Source organism: Astatotilapia calliptera, chromosome 11, assembly GCF_964374335.1.
Source record: "Astatotilapia calliptera chromosome 11, fAstCal68.1, whole genome shotgun sequence".
NCBI classification, from domain to species: Eukaryota; Metazoa; Chordata; class Actinopteri; order Cichliformes; family Cichlidae; genus Astatotilapia; species Astatotilapia calliptera.
Genome location: NC_137432.1, coordinates 23,029,675 through 23,048,070, shown reverse-complemented (window position 1 = coordinate 23,048,070; position 18,396 = coordinate 23,029,675). Strand labels below are relative to the sequence as shown.

Sequence of the window (18,396 nt, the reverse complement as noted above, 5' to 3'; positions counted from 1 at the left end):
GAAAGTGGAAGGAATCACAAAGAAATAAGGATATGTGAAGATTCTGGAAGAAAACCTCAAGCAGTCATCGCTTTGTTTTCCAAGGTGACAGTGACTTAAAACATTTGTTGCCTCTGTTGAAGAACTGCTTCCAGATGGCCAAAGTGAACATTAAAGACTGGTCTGCACAAAGCCCTGACTTTGTAAATCTGTCGGGAAGACCATCAAATCTGGAGGAGCTTGAGAGCTGGGCTGAGATTGCTCAGATGTATGTGAGGCTTTGTGAAAACTAGAACTGACTACAGGCTGCAAATTGGACACACCATTGACTATTAGCATCATGGTGGTTAATAATTTTGATTTGTGTGAGGAAAGTAAAATAACGCAAGCATACAAAATAAAACCAGGATGTTTGGAAAAGCTGTGCTAAAAAAAAAAAAAATCCTGTCTCTTTAAACAACATACCACCACACAAAAAGATGAAATGTACACAACCATGTTTGTTCATACACTATATATTATTTATTAAAAGCAATAAATTCTTGGCTAGTACGGACTTTAAACACTATAAAACATATGGAACAGTTTGTCAGTTTTCATCATCTGTCCTCTGCCATCAGCATTCACCCATTTATTATGCAATCAAAAAAACATTAATCCATCATCCCTCTCATGTGTTCCTCAGTTCAGGCACACTGAAGTTAAATCAGACCCTTTGTGATTCACTCCAAAGTTATCCTTCTATCAGTCAGATTCCTCTGACAGAGGACATCGTCTATTAAACAAAGTCCTGACTGAGTTACACTGCTGAAGTCTGAAACACTTTATTTAAATAAGTGAGGACCTGCTTGTGCGTATTCATAAGAGTCACCAGACTTGTGTATTTGATGCTGTTAACATATTTTCTACAAAGCAGCAAGCCCTCTCACTTGTTTCTCTTGTAGATTTTTTGGGCAAAATTGAGGAAAACAGAGTGAGGAAGGTTTTGTGCGTGGCTGGCGATGAGTTTCTGGAGGCGCTGGTAGCTTTCCTCTTCATATTTTTGGTACAATGATGGCATCTGCAGGCTGTTGTACAGTGCTTTGACCTTTTCCACACTGGCTTCATCATGTTGTCCATAACATCCCTGAGGAGGAGATCAAAATGAACTTGTTAACACTAACAAATGACTCTAGTCATGAGTCTAAACAAGGTGGGAACAGATGAACGTCAAAGAATTAAAGGTGTAGACGTTTTAATACCGACTTAAACTGTACCAATGATCACATACGTCAGGGGAATTTTCTGGATGCCCAGAACATTGAATATCTGCTAGTAAGAAAAGTTAAGGGTAAGATTAGCAATTTTATATCATATGACGCAAACAGAGCTGAACCACTACTCCACCAGAAACTAGTATTGATTTCTTATAGAAGACGCAAGCCAGCAATGCGAGCTTTAGAGCATAGAGCTGCATAACTGCCAGCACTAAATCAAGTTGCTGTGTAGTTTGTTGTAGTTGGATGTATCTCAACTTGTTGTACAACAAGCAGACAATAGAGTGTAACCGTTGACTGGTCTCTATGGCATGTGACTGAGGCCCTAGCAACATCTGGCGATGCCAAGGACTAATTTCTGCAACCAGCTGACATGAATAATGAAGCTACCCCGGCAGCAGATCTAGATGTTTATTCTATCCTACTGCAGAGTCTAACGACAGTATACACAAACAGTGGTTACTCTCTTGTCCGTATGAAAATTCTCTCTAGATGAGATGCTATGTTAACTCAAAATCCCCCCCTTAATTACAAAGTAATATTACAAGAATGTAAGGGACAGGGCTAGATAGAGAGATTGCTACTTTCTCTGCAACATAATGTATTAATACGGTTAATATTATTATTTTGCTCATTATATCAGTTGATTTAAAAACGAAAAGTTTTAAAACTAACAACCATACAAATGCACATTTAAAGGATAAAAAACAAGAGCACGTACAGCTAAGCATCATCAAAATGAAAATTCTACACAGTGGCAACCCAACTCTGCCACATATTTATAAATTTTACGTGATCAGAAGAGAAGCATTTATTTAATGAGGCCCAACCTCTAGTTCTTCTCTCTGCTTAGGAGTCATGATTTCCAAGGCTGTCACAACCAGCCAGCTGCATTTGTTGTCCTGAATGTCTGTGCCAATCTTTCCTGTCACAGCAGGGTCACCGTAACAGTCCAAGTAATCATCCTGTGACAGAATACATCAGATGGTCATTAAAACAGAATAGTCAGCAGCGTATTATGCAACACGTGCAGCTAACGAATGGGAAATATTATGCTATGAAGGTCAATGATGAGGAAAAGTAGCTACTTGTATTTGAAAGAACTCCCCCATCTCAAGTAAGATGTGCTTGGCGTTGCTGTGCTCTTCTTCACTGTTGATTCCTGCCTGGAAAAGAAAAAAGGTACAAAGAGTGTTTTAAAGCTGTATTATTTTACCTCCATTTTTATGCAACATGAAGTTGACACACTCACCATATACATCGCAGCTGCCACTGGGAGGTAAAATGAATAAAAGGCAGTCTTGTATTTTACGATTGCTTTATACCTTAAAGACAAAAAAAGAAAAAGAAATAAATACTTATTGCAATAAACAACACTCATCTTTCAACACTCTCTCCCCTTCTGACCTTTCGATGGTGAATCTGTTGAGGTCAATTTGTCTGGGTGGAGCAGTCATGAGATCCAGAGCCTGACCGAGTTCTGTCTGGAAAGTGACCTGAGGGGAAAAGAAAGAAGAAAACACACAAGGTAAGTAAAAACTCACAAGTACTTGAGTTTCTGAAATAACTGTTCGGTCACTTAATAAGCAAATGTTTTGACAGCTGATGAATAATTTGAGAGATTTTAATTAAAGAATTAGGAAACTGTGTTGAAAATTTTGTGGTTAGTTTGTATGACAATCTAAATATGCAGGCTGATTAAATTGGTTGGCTGAACAAAACACACATCAGCAAGATGACAGTGTTGGCTTGAGGAAAATGTTGTAAAGGACATTTTTTCTCTTCCCTCTATGGCAGCTGGGAAAGGCTCCAGCCACCTCCCCACTGCCACGAACGGGATAAGCGGTAAAGAAAATGGATTGAAGGATGTTTTGCATTTTCTGAGGAGTAGTTTGTGGACAGTGGACAATGCTGAAGATGACTAAGTGTTGAGCCGGATTTAACTAAGCAATAATATATTGCTCAAGCTGGACATTTGAGTGAAATCATGCGTAACCACAGTCATAACCTCTTCAGCAGTCTCTCAGTTGGCTTTTAAGAGCCGTTACTGCATACATTTTACGAACGAAGTGATGAATTTGCTGCCAGATGCACAAGCACACTTTCAGCCAAGAAGACTCACTTCGTTGAACAGCTCCAGGAGGTGAATATAGTAGGGCTGATCTCTGCAATATCTGCGAAGCAGTCTGTAGATTGACCCCTCTAACAGAAAGGAATCATTAATGGCATCCAGACCTATACCATCCTAAAAAAAACAAAAACAAGCAAACCAATAGGTAGGATTTATATAGGTAACCAGAGGGAAGTGGGAAAATAACCACAGCACAAACTCATACTAGTCTCCTTTTCTGGAATATATTAAGTCTCACCTTCTTGTACCAGCAGGGTTGCCCTCTCCGAGTGACAGATCCATCCATGATGTCATCTGCCACGAGGAAAAACGCTTGAAGCTGCAAGTATCAGACACACAGCGGCAACACCTAAATTAGAAAACGTAGCACTTGTGCAAAGTGTTAAAAGCTACAGTCAAGAGTCTGCTCGTGAGAGAAAGTTTTAAAGACACACAACCTGCATATTCCAGCTACCTTCCTGTCAATTTAGTAAAATCCAGCCTCAACAATGATTAAAGATAAATCACGATTAAACATGATTGCAGATGAGGATAGTGTAAAGTTACTGGTTAAAGTAGTAATGATATTGTTTGTACTGCTTATTGTGGTCCCAAGCCCCTACTGAAGATTGCAGACTTTAAAGGAGGTCATAACTATGTAGTGCAATCTTTTAAAGCAGCTTAACATCTTAATGCTTAATTAGGTTGGAACAGAATTAAAATCACCTGTGACCGACACTGACTTTTAATGGGTAAAAAATTAATGAAATACGGTCAGACTTTTAATTTAGCACGCCATACCAAACCCTCACCAGTTCAATGCACCAGCCGACCAACAGAGCCCGCTGCACGGTGTCCTGGGTAAGCTGGGAGGGCGGGACAAGCTCCCTGAGTGAGCCAATCACAGAAAGGCCTCGGTTCCTCTTTCCTCCAGGAGTGTTGTATACCAAAACCTCAAACAAAAACACATATGAACATCTACATATCATTGTCCCCCTCTGCTAAATGGAAAAAAAGAGACCAGTCATACATACTTACCTCTCTCAGTCTTTTCAATGCGTCTGCCAGCACGGGATCTGTAAAGTCTCTCTCTGTGAGCTCTGTGACGAGCTCCTCAAACTGGTCTTCAAACAGCTGAGGGTCTGAAAGCAGAGCCTTCTTGTTGTGCGTCCCATTGCAAACTCTGTCTCCCTGCAAAGACGAGATGCACAGCAGGTGAGAGGTGTTTCTTGGCCCGAGGGGGGACACGGTCAGCCAAACGGTCCGGATAATTTTATGGGCACTGGAGACCCAGCTCAGCAAGCGTCTCATTACCCTTCAACCGTGCAATTGTGCCGACCAGTAACAAACGTTTCTATAGGTAAAGGTAAATCACATGGTTGCTCCAGATGAGGATCAACCAGGTGACTGTAACACTACCAGGTTACTTTAACACTACTAGGCAATGGTCTATCCGGCAGAGTGGATTAAGCTAAAGAGAAACTATTATTAGCTAGCTAGTTCCGTTATCATGAAAAGAAGCGTTTGCTGACTTTAGCTTACATCGTTTTCCTTCATTCACTCTGCCTTCTAGGCTAGTTATAACATAACGAATGAAAATGTTTCTTATTCATACAAATGCCTTTACTCACCATAATAACGCCGCCCTGTAATCCCAGACTGCACGATGTAATACAGTATAAAATGCCGGTCTTCACTTTCTCAGTCTTGTCAAACTGGAGTCTGTGAACGTCTCCTAAAACCAGGATATCAGACTGTAGTTTGCTATCACGCTGCTGTCTGTTTTATTACACCGCAGTCGAACTAAATGTCCCAGTGTTCCTTGCGAGTGGTTAAATATGGGCGGAGATTTTAAAAGGCTCCATTTGACATTAAGGGGTTTCATTGGTTTGGTGCATCGAACCAGGATGGGCTTTCACAATGGCTAACCAATAGGACTTGAGAAGAGGCGGAGCTTAAGTGGGGTGGCAAGAGTGGAGAGAGGAGTATGATAAAGCAAATGAAGAAATTTCTATACTGTATTATAGTACACAGTAGTATACAGTATATAAGAAAATTATATGATCCTATTCAGTACATAGATAATTTCTATACTGTATTTTTAAAATAATATATTATATCCTAGTTTGTACTTATATACAACACAGGTATTTTACAGTGTCTTGAGCCACTCCTCATTTCTTTCTATTTTGCTTGCATGGAGCAAGTAATTTTTTAAAGTGATCTTGAGCAATAGCTGAAGCTTTTTTAAAGGTTTGTTTTTCCTTGGACATTGACCACCTTTTCATTAATTTTCAGTCCAGTCATTGTATCTTGCCATTTTGAGATTATTATTATTATAAGTGGGCGATTGTGGCTCAAGAGTTGGGAGTTCGCCTTGTAATTGGAAGGTTGCCGGTTCGAGCCCCGGCTTGGACATTCTCGGTCGTTGTGTCCTTGGGCAAGACACTTCACCCGTTGCCTACTGGTGGTGGTCAGAGGGCCCGGTGGCGCCAGTGTCCGGCAGCCTCGCCTCTGTCAGTGCGCCCCAGGGTGGCTGTGGCTACAATGTAGCTTGCCATCACCACTGTGTGAATGTGTGTGTGAATGGGTGAATGACTGGATATGTAAAGCGCCTTGGGGTCCTTAGGGACTAGTAAAGCGCTATATAAATACAGGCCATTTACCATAAATATTACTTTATTTTATTGTTTGTTAATCCAATTTAATCTGACAGAATTCAAGCATAAAAATGCACCTAATGCATGAGATGAACCAATGTTGTGTCTACACATACCAGACAACTTGGCAAAGAAACAGTTTTAAATTGTATCTTGAGGCTCTTTGTTACTTGCAGTCTCTTGGAAAAAAACACAATTTGTTCTTATTTCTTAAGCTGAATCTGGAAAACAGGTCTTTTGATCCAACATTCAATACCATTTGGAAAGTATCTGATTTGGTTAAAAACTTATTTTTTTCAGCACGACAGTGAAACCAAATACACTGCCAATGCATTACAAGCATACCTGGATAAAAAAACACACACATGATTAGTCATGGACTGGCCTCCTCAGAGCCGTGGCTTTATGTTGATAGAGAATTAAATGAAAAAGCAGCCAACACCCAAAGAAAAGATTTGATTGTACTTCTAGAAGCATGGACAACAATCCTTCAAGACTACATAAGAAATTATAAGAAATCTTGCCTAAGAGAGTTCTGGCGCTGTTGTACATTTAATATTAGCTAAATAATAGCTGCTTAAAATTGACCTTATACACTGTATTTCCATTTATGTTTGCATATATTTCAATAAAACACTGAAGCTACTTTACAGTTTACTAGCAAAATCTAAATAAATGAGGAGTTGCTGAAGACTTTTGCACAACACTGCATTTTGTCTATCATTTATTTCATTTCATGAAATACATTGACACTGCATTTAAAATCTGGAATAGGTGTCATACTTAGATTACATTTATTGTTCAGATCTCAAGGCTCTGTCCTGTTAAGCCTGCAATACAGATATACATTTCTTGAAATAAATTATGTTTTATGCAAGACAGGAGGTAGAAACACAGCTCAGTGCCTTTATAGGTGTATGCATGTGCCTGTAAGTGTGTATGTGTGTAAATCTTTAAACTTAGATACATACGTATGAGTGTATCCAAAATGTGCCTTTACTGATACGTATTCAGTATCATCACTTGGTGAGCACACCAGAAAGTCTTTCTAAAGAAAAAAAGAAATCCAATCTGATACAAATATATTATTACACTTCAAAATTCAGTACCCAGAGCTGCCAGACCCATCATAAATTCCCTGTCATGAGAGTATCTGGAAGATTTTCTTTTTGTTTTGTCATTCAACTAACCATCAGCAACCCGTAGAGTCCACAGGGACATGTGCTAACACATTTTGTGAAGCCTGACCACTTAATCAATTCATCTGTACATTTACTGCGAGAGACTCTTCATATCATCGGAGTACAAGTTACACCTATTTATCTTACAGGATCAAGCTGCTTTAGCCAGTGTCACATATTGAAACTCGATTAAAATCAAATTGGATACAGAGGCATGTTTGGAGCCCGTGGGAGCGCTGCAGATCCTTGTCCTTAGAGCTAGCTATTAAAACAAATACATTGTAACTGCCGACTATCACAGGTCTTGGGTGCAAGGGGAGGAAAAAAAAGGAAGCATAGTCAAAACATGCAGATAAAGACATTCTGAAGGACATGTTACTTAATTACACAGACAGTCAGGATTCAATGCACAAGGTTTCTGCTGTATCGCCGGTTGTAGCAAAACATGCGCACGAGCAAATGAAATGACCGTGTCCAGGGGCCACCCACAGAGAGTACATTTCACAGGCTGAGCCTGTGTCTGTGGCGTGCACTAATGTCAGTGTCTGAATGCTGGCTGCCTTATTTTTCGAAGGCCATCGTGTAGGTGGAAAAAGTGTGACTGAATTAGAAAAACACAAAATTAGCAACTCAGTAATGTGAAAGCATTTCTCATGTGTTGTCTGTTTATCTTACATTGTACTCAGCTGACTATATGATGATGCATTTTGTTTAATCAATGGAAGACAAAGTAAGAGCTTTCCTTGATCACTTCACCTGAGCGATCCCGTGAATGAATAGCAATGTACAAAAGGGCCAGAAGCATATTGCAACCCATTGTGTAACAGACTGAGATTAAAAGTAAGTGTAAGTAAATCTGAATGCTAGTTGAGTTCCATTTCCAGTCAGAGTTAGGAGCTCATTGGTGTGGCAGAAAAGATGCTTCTGGTAGGTTGATCTTGGCCAATAGGTTCTCTAAAGAGAGCCCATCAGAAATAAACATCTACAGAGCACTGCACTGCTGTTGATCTGTGAGGGAGCTCTAAGATGTTGTTCACATGATAAAGAGCACCACTAAGTAAGGCCATTTGCACAGCTTGCTCCAAGAAACGGAAGTGAATAAGAGACAAAGGAGGGAATAATATCTCAATAGGCTTCTAGATATTTCCCCCTACAGCCTTGTCATCTTGCGTGGCACCTATTTTCCTCCTCCACCCCTCCTTCACTCTCCTCTTCTTTTCACAGTGCAGACTCTGAGTAGAGAGCTCCCGATGACCCATGTGGTGCATGAGGTGTCACTAATCGACGCAGTGACGCTGAGGAGGAGAAGCTTAAATCTCCACAGCTGCGCAGGTGGATCCCTTCAGGCGCCCGGCTGCTGTAGTGTCGGTTGTGACGACTGTCACTGTGGGAATGGTGATGTCCGCGTCGATGAGGATGATGGGAATGATGGTTGGCTTGTCCGCGGCTTGTGCTCCAAGGCGTTCGCAACACCTGAAGATATTTTTATGAAGTTGTGAGAAAGGGCAGAAGGTTTGCTGCAAAGTGACATAACAGCGTAATCAGGACTTCTTTTTATACCTGCTCCAAGGGCAAGTGGTTGGCACCCTCAGCTCCACTCCTTCTCTTAGGTCCCTGCCCTGCGCTGCCAGCATGCTCAGATGGGGGTGCCAGGTTACGTTTGGAGCGCTGCAAGAAGCGAGCCACCAGAACCCGAGTGACCTGACGGAAACACAAGGAGATCAGAGAATGAGCAGACTGCACAGCCGTTCATATTTGCCACCTTACTGCTCCTGTAACTTCCTTCAAGAATTTTTTTTGACTTGCCTTAAGGTCTCCGAGAGAACGGTGGCAGTCTTTAGGTAAACGTAACGGTGAAGTGGGTGCAGGTTTGGAGGGGACCTGCACCCCCGTGGCTGCTAATTTGATGCTGCCTTTTCTGGGCAGAGCAGCAACCGGAGGCACAGAAGTGCGGGGCAACAGACACGCTTCAGAGGATGGGCCTTTGCATAAGAAGAAAAAGAAAATGTTACATGCAGAGCTATAATATCCTTTTAGCTGATCCAGCAGCAGAGTTGCCAGGTCTGTGTGACAAAACAAGCCCAATGCCAAGTCAAAAATATCCTTAAAAAACAGACACAGGCACAGAGCTGTGCAGACCATTATAGCAACTTGCATAATGCTGATCTGCAGGGGGCTAAGTATGAATAAATTATCTATCTATCCATCCTCCCATCCAATCCCAGCTGTCATAGGGCAAAAGGCAAGGTACACCTTAGAAAAGTTGCCAGGGGCAGGCCCATTTACTTGATTTAAAATATGGATCTTTGTTCACTCTAGACATTCAGCTAATTTCACCCAACCAGCAGACAGAAAAAAAATGTGACTGCAGCAGTATATAGTAGTTGCAGTCTGATTGGGGAGATGCCACAGGAAAACTGTAGATCCCTCCACATTACAGTACAATATGTGTTGATATTTTTATTCTTGCTGTATAATCTATATAAATAAAGATGTAGGCCGAGTCCAAGACAAAATTGCAAACCAAAAAGTCCTGAGCTGATAGAAAAACAAAATGGTGAAAAACAACCTTAACATATACTTAGAAAGGTTGGAAGTGAGGGAAACAACATACAGGTAGACATAGCTGAAATTTAACAGCTAAATTACAAACATTCTGACTTTTGCTGAATAAAAAAGCAGATGAAACAGCTGCAAAAACACAAATATTGCTGCTGATGATTCAAAGAGGTATAGTGTATATAGACTGTAGGAAGTGCTGCATGGTATTACAGAATGTACCAGACTGTCCCCCTGACTAGACAGTAAAGAGCATACTATTTAGTGTGTCTGATGGAATAATCTCCCATAATAAATTAGGCTACCTAAAACCTTATGCCTGTGATAGTGACATTAAGGCCTGTATCATGGATAATCATGGATTATTGCATTTTTCCATGACGTACTGTATCCATGACTTTGCTGCTTGAGCATCCATCCATTGGGGTCTGTCCTTTGAAAAAGAAAATGCAGATAAGAAGGCACATTACTGTTTCCACAAAGTGATGTCATTTATCAATATGTAATCAAATCACTGCTAATTTTGATGTTCTGGAAAAGTTTCATAAATCACGTGCACATGGGGCTGGATCTCCATGTCTCCTCTGAAGCGTACGTTTCCAGTCGTTGCTAAGAGGCTTTGATGAATGAGGGCAATTAGCGGTAAATGAGCTGAGCTATGTCTGATCAAAACAACTGAGACATGATCTCTTTTGGGGTTTCTCCTTCTAATTAGACAATCTCAAGTAAAGAGGAAGAAAGGATGACAGAGGTGGTGATGAAATGCAGCAAAGGTTCAGCTCTTTAACTAAGAACATTTGTACATCACACTGCCTGATAAAGTTTATCTCATCTTTAAGGTCCATAGGAGTGAGCTCTTACCTGTGTCTATAGATGCCTTGCTGCTTCCAGAGCCAAAGTCAACTAGAGAAATGTAAGTTCAGACAGGTTATGGGATCTATAAAGCTAGTTTAAGACATGTGTTTACGTTGGTGTCTGACTTACCTCTCTCAGTTGAGGAGCCCAGACCTGGCTCACTGTGTGACCTCACAAGGCGTAGGAAGCCTTCCCGGTCTTTTTGTACATTCTCTCCATCTCTTTCATTCTTCCCAGCTCTCCGGTGAAGACACAGGGGTTGGTGCGGATGGGGTTGCTCACTGGTAGCAGAGGAGGATGAGGTAAGGGGAGCAGAAGAGGCTGGGATGGCTCCTTGGACTGAAGGGGTGGAGGGGCGAACTCGAATCTCTGGGATCGAGGATTGGTGTTGAGAGGTGCAACTCCCTACTGCTTCCAGCTGGGAACAGCTACTAGCCAGGATGGTCTGGCGCCGCAACACTGGAGACCTGGATGACAAAACCGGAAAATGCCAAAACATATGTTGGCATGTGTTTGCAGTTTCAACTTCTGATTTTAACCTGGCATCGGACGTTTGCACTCACCTGTATGTGGTGGTGGCTGTGCTGGGTGAGGAGCAGGAGTTGGACCGCTCTCCTCTGAGGAATCGCCTGGATCTCGGCCCTCCTGCCAGAGGACTCTCTGGTGTTTGACACGGTGGGCCACCTAAGTTGATATACTCCCTACCATCTCCTCCGTCTCCACCCTCACTAGCGTTCCTGTTACGCCTCTCCCCTTGGTTTCTCAGCCCAACCTCCAAGAGGCAGGAGTCCTCAGAGGGGGAGGAATCATCAGGGATGTCCACAATCTCTGACATTAACAGAGATCCACTGTCCATAGACACTAAGAAAAAAAGGTAATCCTTTATTATGTAGGGAAAATGTTACATTTTGATTTCATTTATAGGACTTTTTAAGTAATCTAAGAAAACTCCTTACTATACCTCAGCAATAATATTGTCAGTAAAAATTATGACTTAATGCTTTTTTGTTTTCTGTTGTACAACACTGCACAGAGTTTGTGGAGTTTTAATGAGCTTGAAAGCGAAAATTTGATATGACCACCTTACTTCTTCAACATAGCCTGAAATCTTTTTATGTGAGCTTTCTTGGCATTTATTTAAGTAGTGTTCAGGAATAGTTCTAGGATTTTTGAGGGACATTCAAAGCTCTTCTTTGGCTGTTGGCTGCCTTTTGATCCATTTACTGTTGAGATGATCCCAAACTGCTTCAGTAATGTTGAGTTCTGGGCTCTGAGGAGGTCAGCCTGCAATTGAGTGTTCCCTTGTGTGTTTTTCTATCCAGGTGTGGTTTCACTCCATTGGCAGTGTGTTTGAGATCATTGTCATGCTGGAGAATGAGCCGTTACCAATCAGAAGTTTCCAGTTGGTGTTGCATGGTGGATCAAAATTCTAGGGTACTTCTGTGTGATCATATTTTCATTAGTTTTGGGAAGATCACCAACACCTGTGGCTGAACTGCAGCTCCAAACCATCGCAGAGCTTCAACCATAATTTACAGGCAGCTGTAGATCATTGTACCCAACCTCCTCTGTACATATTATTGATGATTTGAACCAACGACTTCACATTTGGATTCATCACTCAATAAGACCTAATGCCACTGATTTTCTGTCCAGTTCTTGTGTAACTTGGCATACCTCAGCCTTTTGTCCCTGTTTCCCTTGCTTAACAATGACTTCTTGACAGCCAGACTTCCACTGAGACCATTTCTGATGAGGCTTCACTTCTCTTTGGGAATCACCTTGTTGGTGGAAAAATATTGTGTGAACAAATGATCAGTTTTTTTGTGTCAGGCTGTTAATAACAAAGTGTCTAAAGACACAGTTAAAAATGGATTCTTTGTTAAGTTCTCTGTTATGTGCAGATACAACACTAGTTCATCCCTTGAATTAGGAGGCTTTTCATGCCTGAATGGTCAGTCTTAAGAGGCATGATAAGCATAACCTTAACCCTTACCCCATAAATAAACATTAATCTGAAAATGGTCAGGTAGAAACTAGATTGAAAATAAGTGGCAAAGGAACCAATCCTCAAATAAACACTTTGCAAGAACTTCAGAAAGCCTGGAGAAATATTCCTTATGATCACTGAAAAAAAAAGAGACAATATGTGGCTCCTTGGAGCAAAATATAAAGAAATGAGAGGTGGTGCAAGACTTTTACACACTGCTTTATGTTTCATTTTCAGTTTGTCTTAATTTGAAATATAGATCTGATTAATTCAATATATTTACTGTCAGTGAATACTGATTTTAGTACATTGCTGACATTTGAAAAAAGTCACTGGCAGATGAGGTTTAACACTTGTGTTTAATCCAATATAAAATTAACCACACTTTATTTTTATTTTTATTTCTTTCTTTACTCTAGCATGTAGTTTAAAAAAAGTATCTGTCCATCTTGTGGCTGTAGAGATGTCGACCTTTCTGTTGAATTGCACTAGATGGCACTTGGCTTGCAGTGTACAAAGGAACAAAAAATGGAAGAAAAGAAAAAAACAACCCAAAAATTATGTAATGTCATAACAACAGTACTGTCCCATTTCTGAAATTATGACGAACAAAAAAAGAAAAAGATAGACAGAGTTCACACCAGTCATATTTTTTAATAGCAGGTTAACACTGGTGTACCTAAATCATCTGTTTGTGTACCGGTTTAGAACAGAGTATTATTAATATGATTAGTAACACCTATATTAAAATGCTACCTTGTATGGCTTGAAAATTGCTTTAATTAAAATATGTGTATTAATGTTTTGGTCTTTTTACAATCATGTAAGCAAGGTGTTACATCCTGTGAGGACGTGGGAGTGTGTGGGCGTGGTGTTGTCCTCTCCCTTTCCTCCTCCTTCTTTCTTGCCCCTCCCCTTGTCTCTCTCTGTCCCTGCCTTCTCCTTTAGGACACACCTGCTGCTCATTTGCCCTTGTTGACCACCAATTACCCTCAGAGGTGATATAAGCTGGAGGAGAGCAGTGTGGATGTGGGAGAGACTTCTGGTGGTTTTCCCCTCTGTGCTGGTCAGTGTGTGATACTGGTCTAGGTGTGGAAAAGGCCTGCTGTGTGTGGCTCTTTGTGAGTAGCTCTTAACTGAGCAGTGGTTTTCCTTAAGTGTCGGTGGCCTCCATTATTTTGTTTGGCCTGCCTAGTAATTGCTAATAGCAGCGTTGCTGTCTTTTTCTGTTGAAGCCTTATAGTTGTTTTCTTTGTTGAAGTGGTCACCATCTCTTTGGGTTGGACTGTCTGATTTATCATTAAAGCAGCGTTGCTGTCTCTTTTTGTTGTTACTGTTTATATGAATATTGAGTTAATTGATTATAATAAAGATTTATTTTGTGTTAAATACCTCTGCCTGGCGTTCTTTTCATTTCAACCCGGATCCAATTGTTACCGTCCCCCACCCTCTTCGCCTACACAAGGCTAAATAAAAATCTGTATATTTGGTTTGGGAGTGAAGTACCCCTTCAAGTTTGGAACTAGTTTTTAAAATGATAATTATGTTGATTTTTAGTAACTTTTTCTAATAATTTTTTAATAATAGTTGTTTTTTAATATTCCAAATGCAAATGGCTCCATAAAACATATATTCCATTAGCTAACCTTCTCCACTGAAGGCGGTGGAAGTTCCTCTCTCTCCAGACAGCTCAGTGCCGTGGGGGTCAAACACTGTGGCCTTGATAGTCACAAAAGACAAAGATCAGCTTCTCACTAAGTCCATCACACAAACGCATACAAGTACACACATACTTACCTGACTGGCAGCTCTCTGTCCCATCACAGCTTCATAAGGAGGAGGGCAGTCAGTGGGGTAGAGGGGAACGGGGCTCTCCATGGAGCCATTATAGGTGATGCTAAATGTGAATTCAAAAATATCAATCATTTGGTTTTACAAAATGTAGCCTAATCATGTAAGTGAATGGCTACTAAACGTCGAACACAAGTGATATTGATGCATTTTAAGTGCATGTTTAGTACCTCTGAGCATCTGTCTCAGAGCTGCAGGTGTACTCAGGAGGATAATAGGGGGGTGGAGGGATGGGTGGAACAAACTCCTCAAAGTCCATGATGTTGGTCAGGAAGGCATCCTGAGGAGTGGTGCATTCTGGGTTGACAGACCGAGAGCGATGTGGGGCCAGCTGGACAGGAATAAAAAATTGGGTACATCTTTAAAAGATACAGTGTTGTGGAAAAGTATCTTCTATCTTTCTGATCTCTTATTTTTTGGCATATTTGTCACACTTACATGTTTCAGATCAGCAAACAAATTTTAAAATTAGACAAAGATAACCTGAGTAAATACAAAATGCAGTTTTTAAAGGATGAATTCTGTTATTAAGGGAAAAAAATATGCAAACCTACCTGCCCTACGTGAAAAATTTGCTGCAGTATTTGGACGACTTGCCTTAGCTGAATGAACCATGAACTCTGCTCTCTATCAGAAAATCCTGAAGGACAATGTCTAACCATCATTTCATGCCCTGAAACTCAATCACACTTGGCTTATGCAGGAGCACAATGATCCAAAACACACCTTAATGTCCATCTTTGAATGGCTAAAAATGACAAAATTAAGGTTTTGGAGTTGCCTAGTCAAAGTCAAGACTTAAACAGGACTTATCTTAAACAGGCTGTGCATGCTGGAAAAACCTCCAGTGTGGGTGAATTAAAACATTTCTGCAAAGAACAGTTGGGTCTGATGGCGAGTTTGAAAAACTCATTGCCTATTACTGCAAACTGTTGATTGCGGTTCTTGCTGCCAATGGTGGCACAACCAGTTATTAGGTTTCAGGCAATTACTTTTTCATAGAGGGCCAGGTGGGTTTGGACGTTTTATTCCCTTAATAAATCATTTAAAAACTGAATTTTGTATTTGTTTGAGTTATCTTTATCTAAATGTTTAAACATTTTTCAAAATCAGAAACAGGTAAGTGTGACAAATATGCAAGAAAAGAAATCAGGAAGGGAGCAAATGCTTCTTCACAGCACTATATATTTTCTAATCTCTTAAGGCAGCAGTCCAGCACATTTGCAGGGTCCACATTTTAAATGTAAAATGTGCTGAATCTGTTCCTACCAGGTGCAGGAGGTCCAGGGAGAATATGTGGATACTGCAGGTCACGGTGGACAGGGTACAAATGATGGTGGAGAGAATGCTGAGACCACACGCACTGAACAAAAGGTCCTGTATAGACGATGCATTCAAAAGAAAACAAAATCTTGGTTTATGTAATCTTTTATGTGGAAAATGGATTTCCAGTGTGGTCAAAAAATATTCTACCTACCTTCAGCTGTTTTCTGACTGAGTGGCACCCATTATCCTGGTTGAGGACCAGCTTTTCCTCATCTGTGGAGCAGGGGTCTGTGCGTGCACAGCACACACACAGACCATTTTCCACCTAAACACATTGGATTGGTGTAAAGCACTAATCGGTAGACCAAAAGTGGATATTTGCAGCTATTCCTGTCACGTTTTCCATGCATCTAAGCATGAAGGTAGAAGACGAAGCTTGCATAATATTGCTCACTGTACCTGGCAGGTGAGCATGGACTTGACCATCTGTGCATTCTGACAGGACAGCATTGAGCCAGCTAGACTGAGTATCACACACACTGCAGACAGCAGCATAAACAGTGACACCTGTGGAGATACACAGAGATGACGTTTGAGTTAGAGTGTGGCATTCAACCAAAGACCACAGCAGGATATCTCATGGTTCAAGATGCTTTCAACCAGAGTAAAGAACATGTTCAATGAAAGTGCCTGTTTTAGATCCTGGTCCTGTTTTCTGTCCTGAATGCACTGAAATCTTAAGCCTGCTAAGTGTTTTACTTCATGTGCACAGTGTAATCAAAATATAAAATATGATAGATTTTTTCATGCAGATATAGAATTGTTTAAACCACATAGTGACAAAACACCCCAGTACAAAGACCCTCAATTATCAGTTATGTAAGAATGCACATTTTAAACTCCCACTTTTATGCCAAAAAGGATGAAAAGTTTGAAATTCTCAGAAAGATTTGATGCAATGTGCTACACATACCACCAGCGTCAGAGGTCTCCTCCATGAGATTATTCCAACAATCCCCGATGCCACCACCTGGAAACAAAAAGCATGTGCACCATGAAATACCTCCTTTAGTATATCTGCTGTAACATACTGTTGTTTGTTTTCAGTACGAGTTACACTTACAAAGAAACCAGCCCAGAATGGACAGGACTGCCTTACGCGGGGAGTGGTGGTGAAGGCCATGCTGGTGAAAGAGAAGGCCAGGACCATTGCTCCCAAGCCCAGGTGGCAGAGCCCCAGGTAAAGGAGCAGTCGGGCTCCACCAGGCCCCCGGCCAGACATGCCCCTGCGGCTGTCTGACCAACCCCGGGACCCAGAGGCTGAAGCCACGCTGCTAGAGTCTGAAGGTGAAGGCATGTTTGGCTTGTGGAGGAGGCAGGGAAAGGGTTTACGCTTACAGCGGGTTCATAAGACAAGTTGTGTGGGCAGAAGCACAGGAGAGCAGGAGAGAGAGAGACATAAATGCTGGCTTCAGAGCTCTGCTCTGTCACAGTTATGCACCAAATTCTCCACTGGCAGGTTCTGCGCAATGTCCCATGGTGCACACTGTAGTCCAGCCAGTGAGTCCAATAACTTTGTCAGCAGAAAGTTGAAAAAATGAGCTGCTACCACACAGTCGCAGGCACCATACTCACCTCATCTGATGTTTCAGCTTTTATACTTTTAAGTCCACACAGCGTCTCTTTCACCCCACTCAGTTCAGAAGCCAATGTAGCTTATATAGTACAGTCTACGCCATTCTGCTGCCCAGCCATTCTTTGATTATAACGCTAACAGGCAAACTGGGCAATTCGTTTTCCTTTTAAATCTTCACATTATTGCTATTATTACTCATTTGCTTTTTGCTGCTTCCTCCTCTCCACCTCCTCTCGTCCCTCTCTCCCTCCTCTAGCCCGTGGCATTGCGGTAACTGGAGACCCGAGCAGGCCGCAAATTCTAAAGCATCTCAGAGATAGCAGCTGTTCGCTTGTAGTTTTACTCCCAGCAGAGGCGGCATGTGGGGGTCAGTCCGTGCGTCCAGTCTTGAGGAACATCATCTGAACATGTGCGCTCCCCTCCCGCGACCTTTTTATCAGCTCCTTATCCTGTCACGGAAGAGAAAAAAAGACGGCGAGGAGATCAAAACCCTAAGATCACCCTAAGACTAATTAGCTATCCCGGCATGAACAGGAAATAAATGTTCCATCGATTTTCAAACTGCACCAAAATAGCAGCCAGGCTGGAATATTTACCAGCAGACTATCTATCTTTGTTAACTCCACCTCGGAGGTTTTTGCGGCGGTCCACACAAGCACCTAGACTCCCCTCCTCCTCTTGTTCTTCCTCCTCCGCCGCCTCTTTCCTCCCTGCAGTCACGCGGGCATCCCGTTCAGCCCGTGTGTTTGTGAATGTGTGTATGTACCCCCGACGTTTACCTCACAGCCTTTCACCAGACATCACACCAATACAGCCGCTTAGCCTTCCCGTGCCCCCTCATAGCACAGCAACTTAAGTTTATCTTTCATTATCGTGTTTGCTCGCCCCTCCCCTCTGCTGCCCTCGCATCTCTTCCTCTGTTTCCAAGCCGAGCTGTGACTCTGGCAGAGGAACGGATCGTGTTTGCAAACCACAACCTGCCCTATACGTGATGACAAGGCACGCAGAACGTGCAGCCAACTCGGTGATGCGGCAGAGAGCGTTAACACAGTC

At 41.7% G+C, this 18,396-nt stretch overlaps 2 protein-coding genes across 2 annotated transcripts; both read right to left on the bottom strand.

Annotated features, from left to right (window-relative positions):
* Positions 1-478: 478 nt before the first annotated feature.
* On the bottom strand, positions 479-5,171 carry fdps (farnesyl diphosphate synthase (farnesyl pyrophosphate synthetase, dimethylallyltranstransferase, geranyltranstransferase)). The gene is made up of 10 exons (XM_026185719.2): positions 4,977-5,171; positions 4,384-4,536; positions 4,158-4,298; positions 3,605-3,685; positions 3,358-3,480; positions 2,643-2,731; positions 2,488-2,560; positions 2,324-2,401; positions 2,066-2,200; positions 479-1,105 (listed from the first exon to the last, which is right to left on the bottom strand). Exons 1-10 carry the CDS (start codon positions 4,977-4,979, stop codon positions 905-907), a joined length of 1,077 nt encoding a protein of 358 aa, XP_026041504.2. The 5' UTR covers positions 4,980-5,171; the 3' UTR covers positions 479-904.
* A 3,081-nt stretch (positions 5,172-8,252) lies between these two features.
* fam189b (family with sequence similarity 189 member B) lies at positions 8,253-17,474 on the bottom strand. Its single transcript, XM_080308316.1, has 15 exons — positions 17,343-17,474; positions 16,831-17,100; positions 16,681-16,737; positions 16,167-16,274; positions 15,919-16,032; positions 15,711-15,818; positions 14,612-14,772; positions 14,388-14,487; positions 14,237-14,309; positions 11,164-11,461; positions 10,730-11,067; positions 10,607-10,648; positions 8,993-9,168; positions 8,747-8,887; positions 8,253-8,659 (listed from the first exon to the last, which is right to left on the bottom strand). Exons 2-15 carry the CDS (start codon positions 17,062-17,064, stop codon positions 8,405-8,407), a joined length of 2,205 nt encoding a protein of 734 aa, XP_080164442.1. The 5' UTR covers positions 17,065-17,100; positions 17,343-17,474; the 3' UTR covers positions 8,253-8,404.
* Positions 17,475-18,396: the final 922 nt, after the last annotated feature.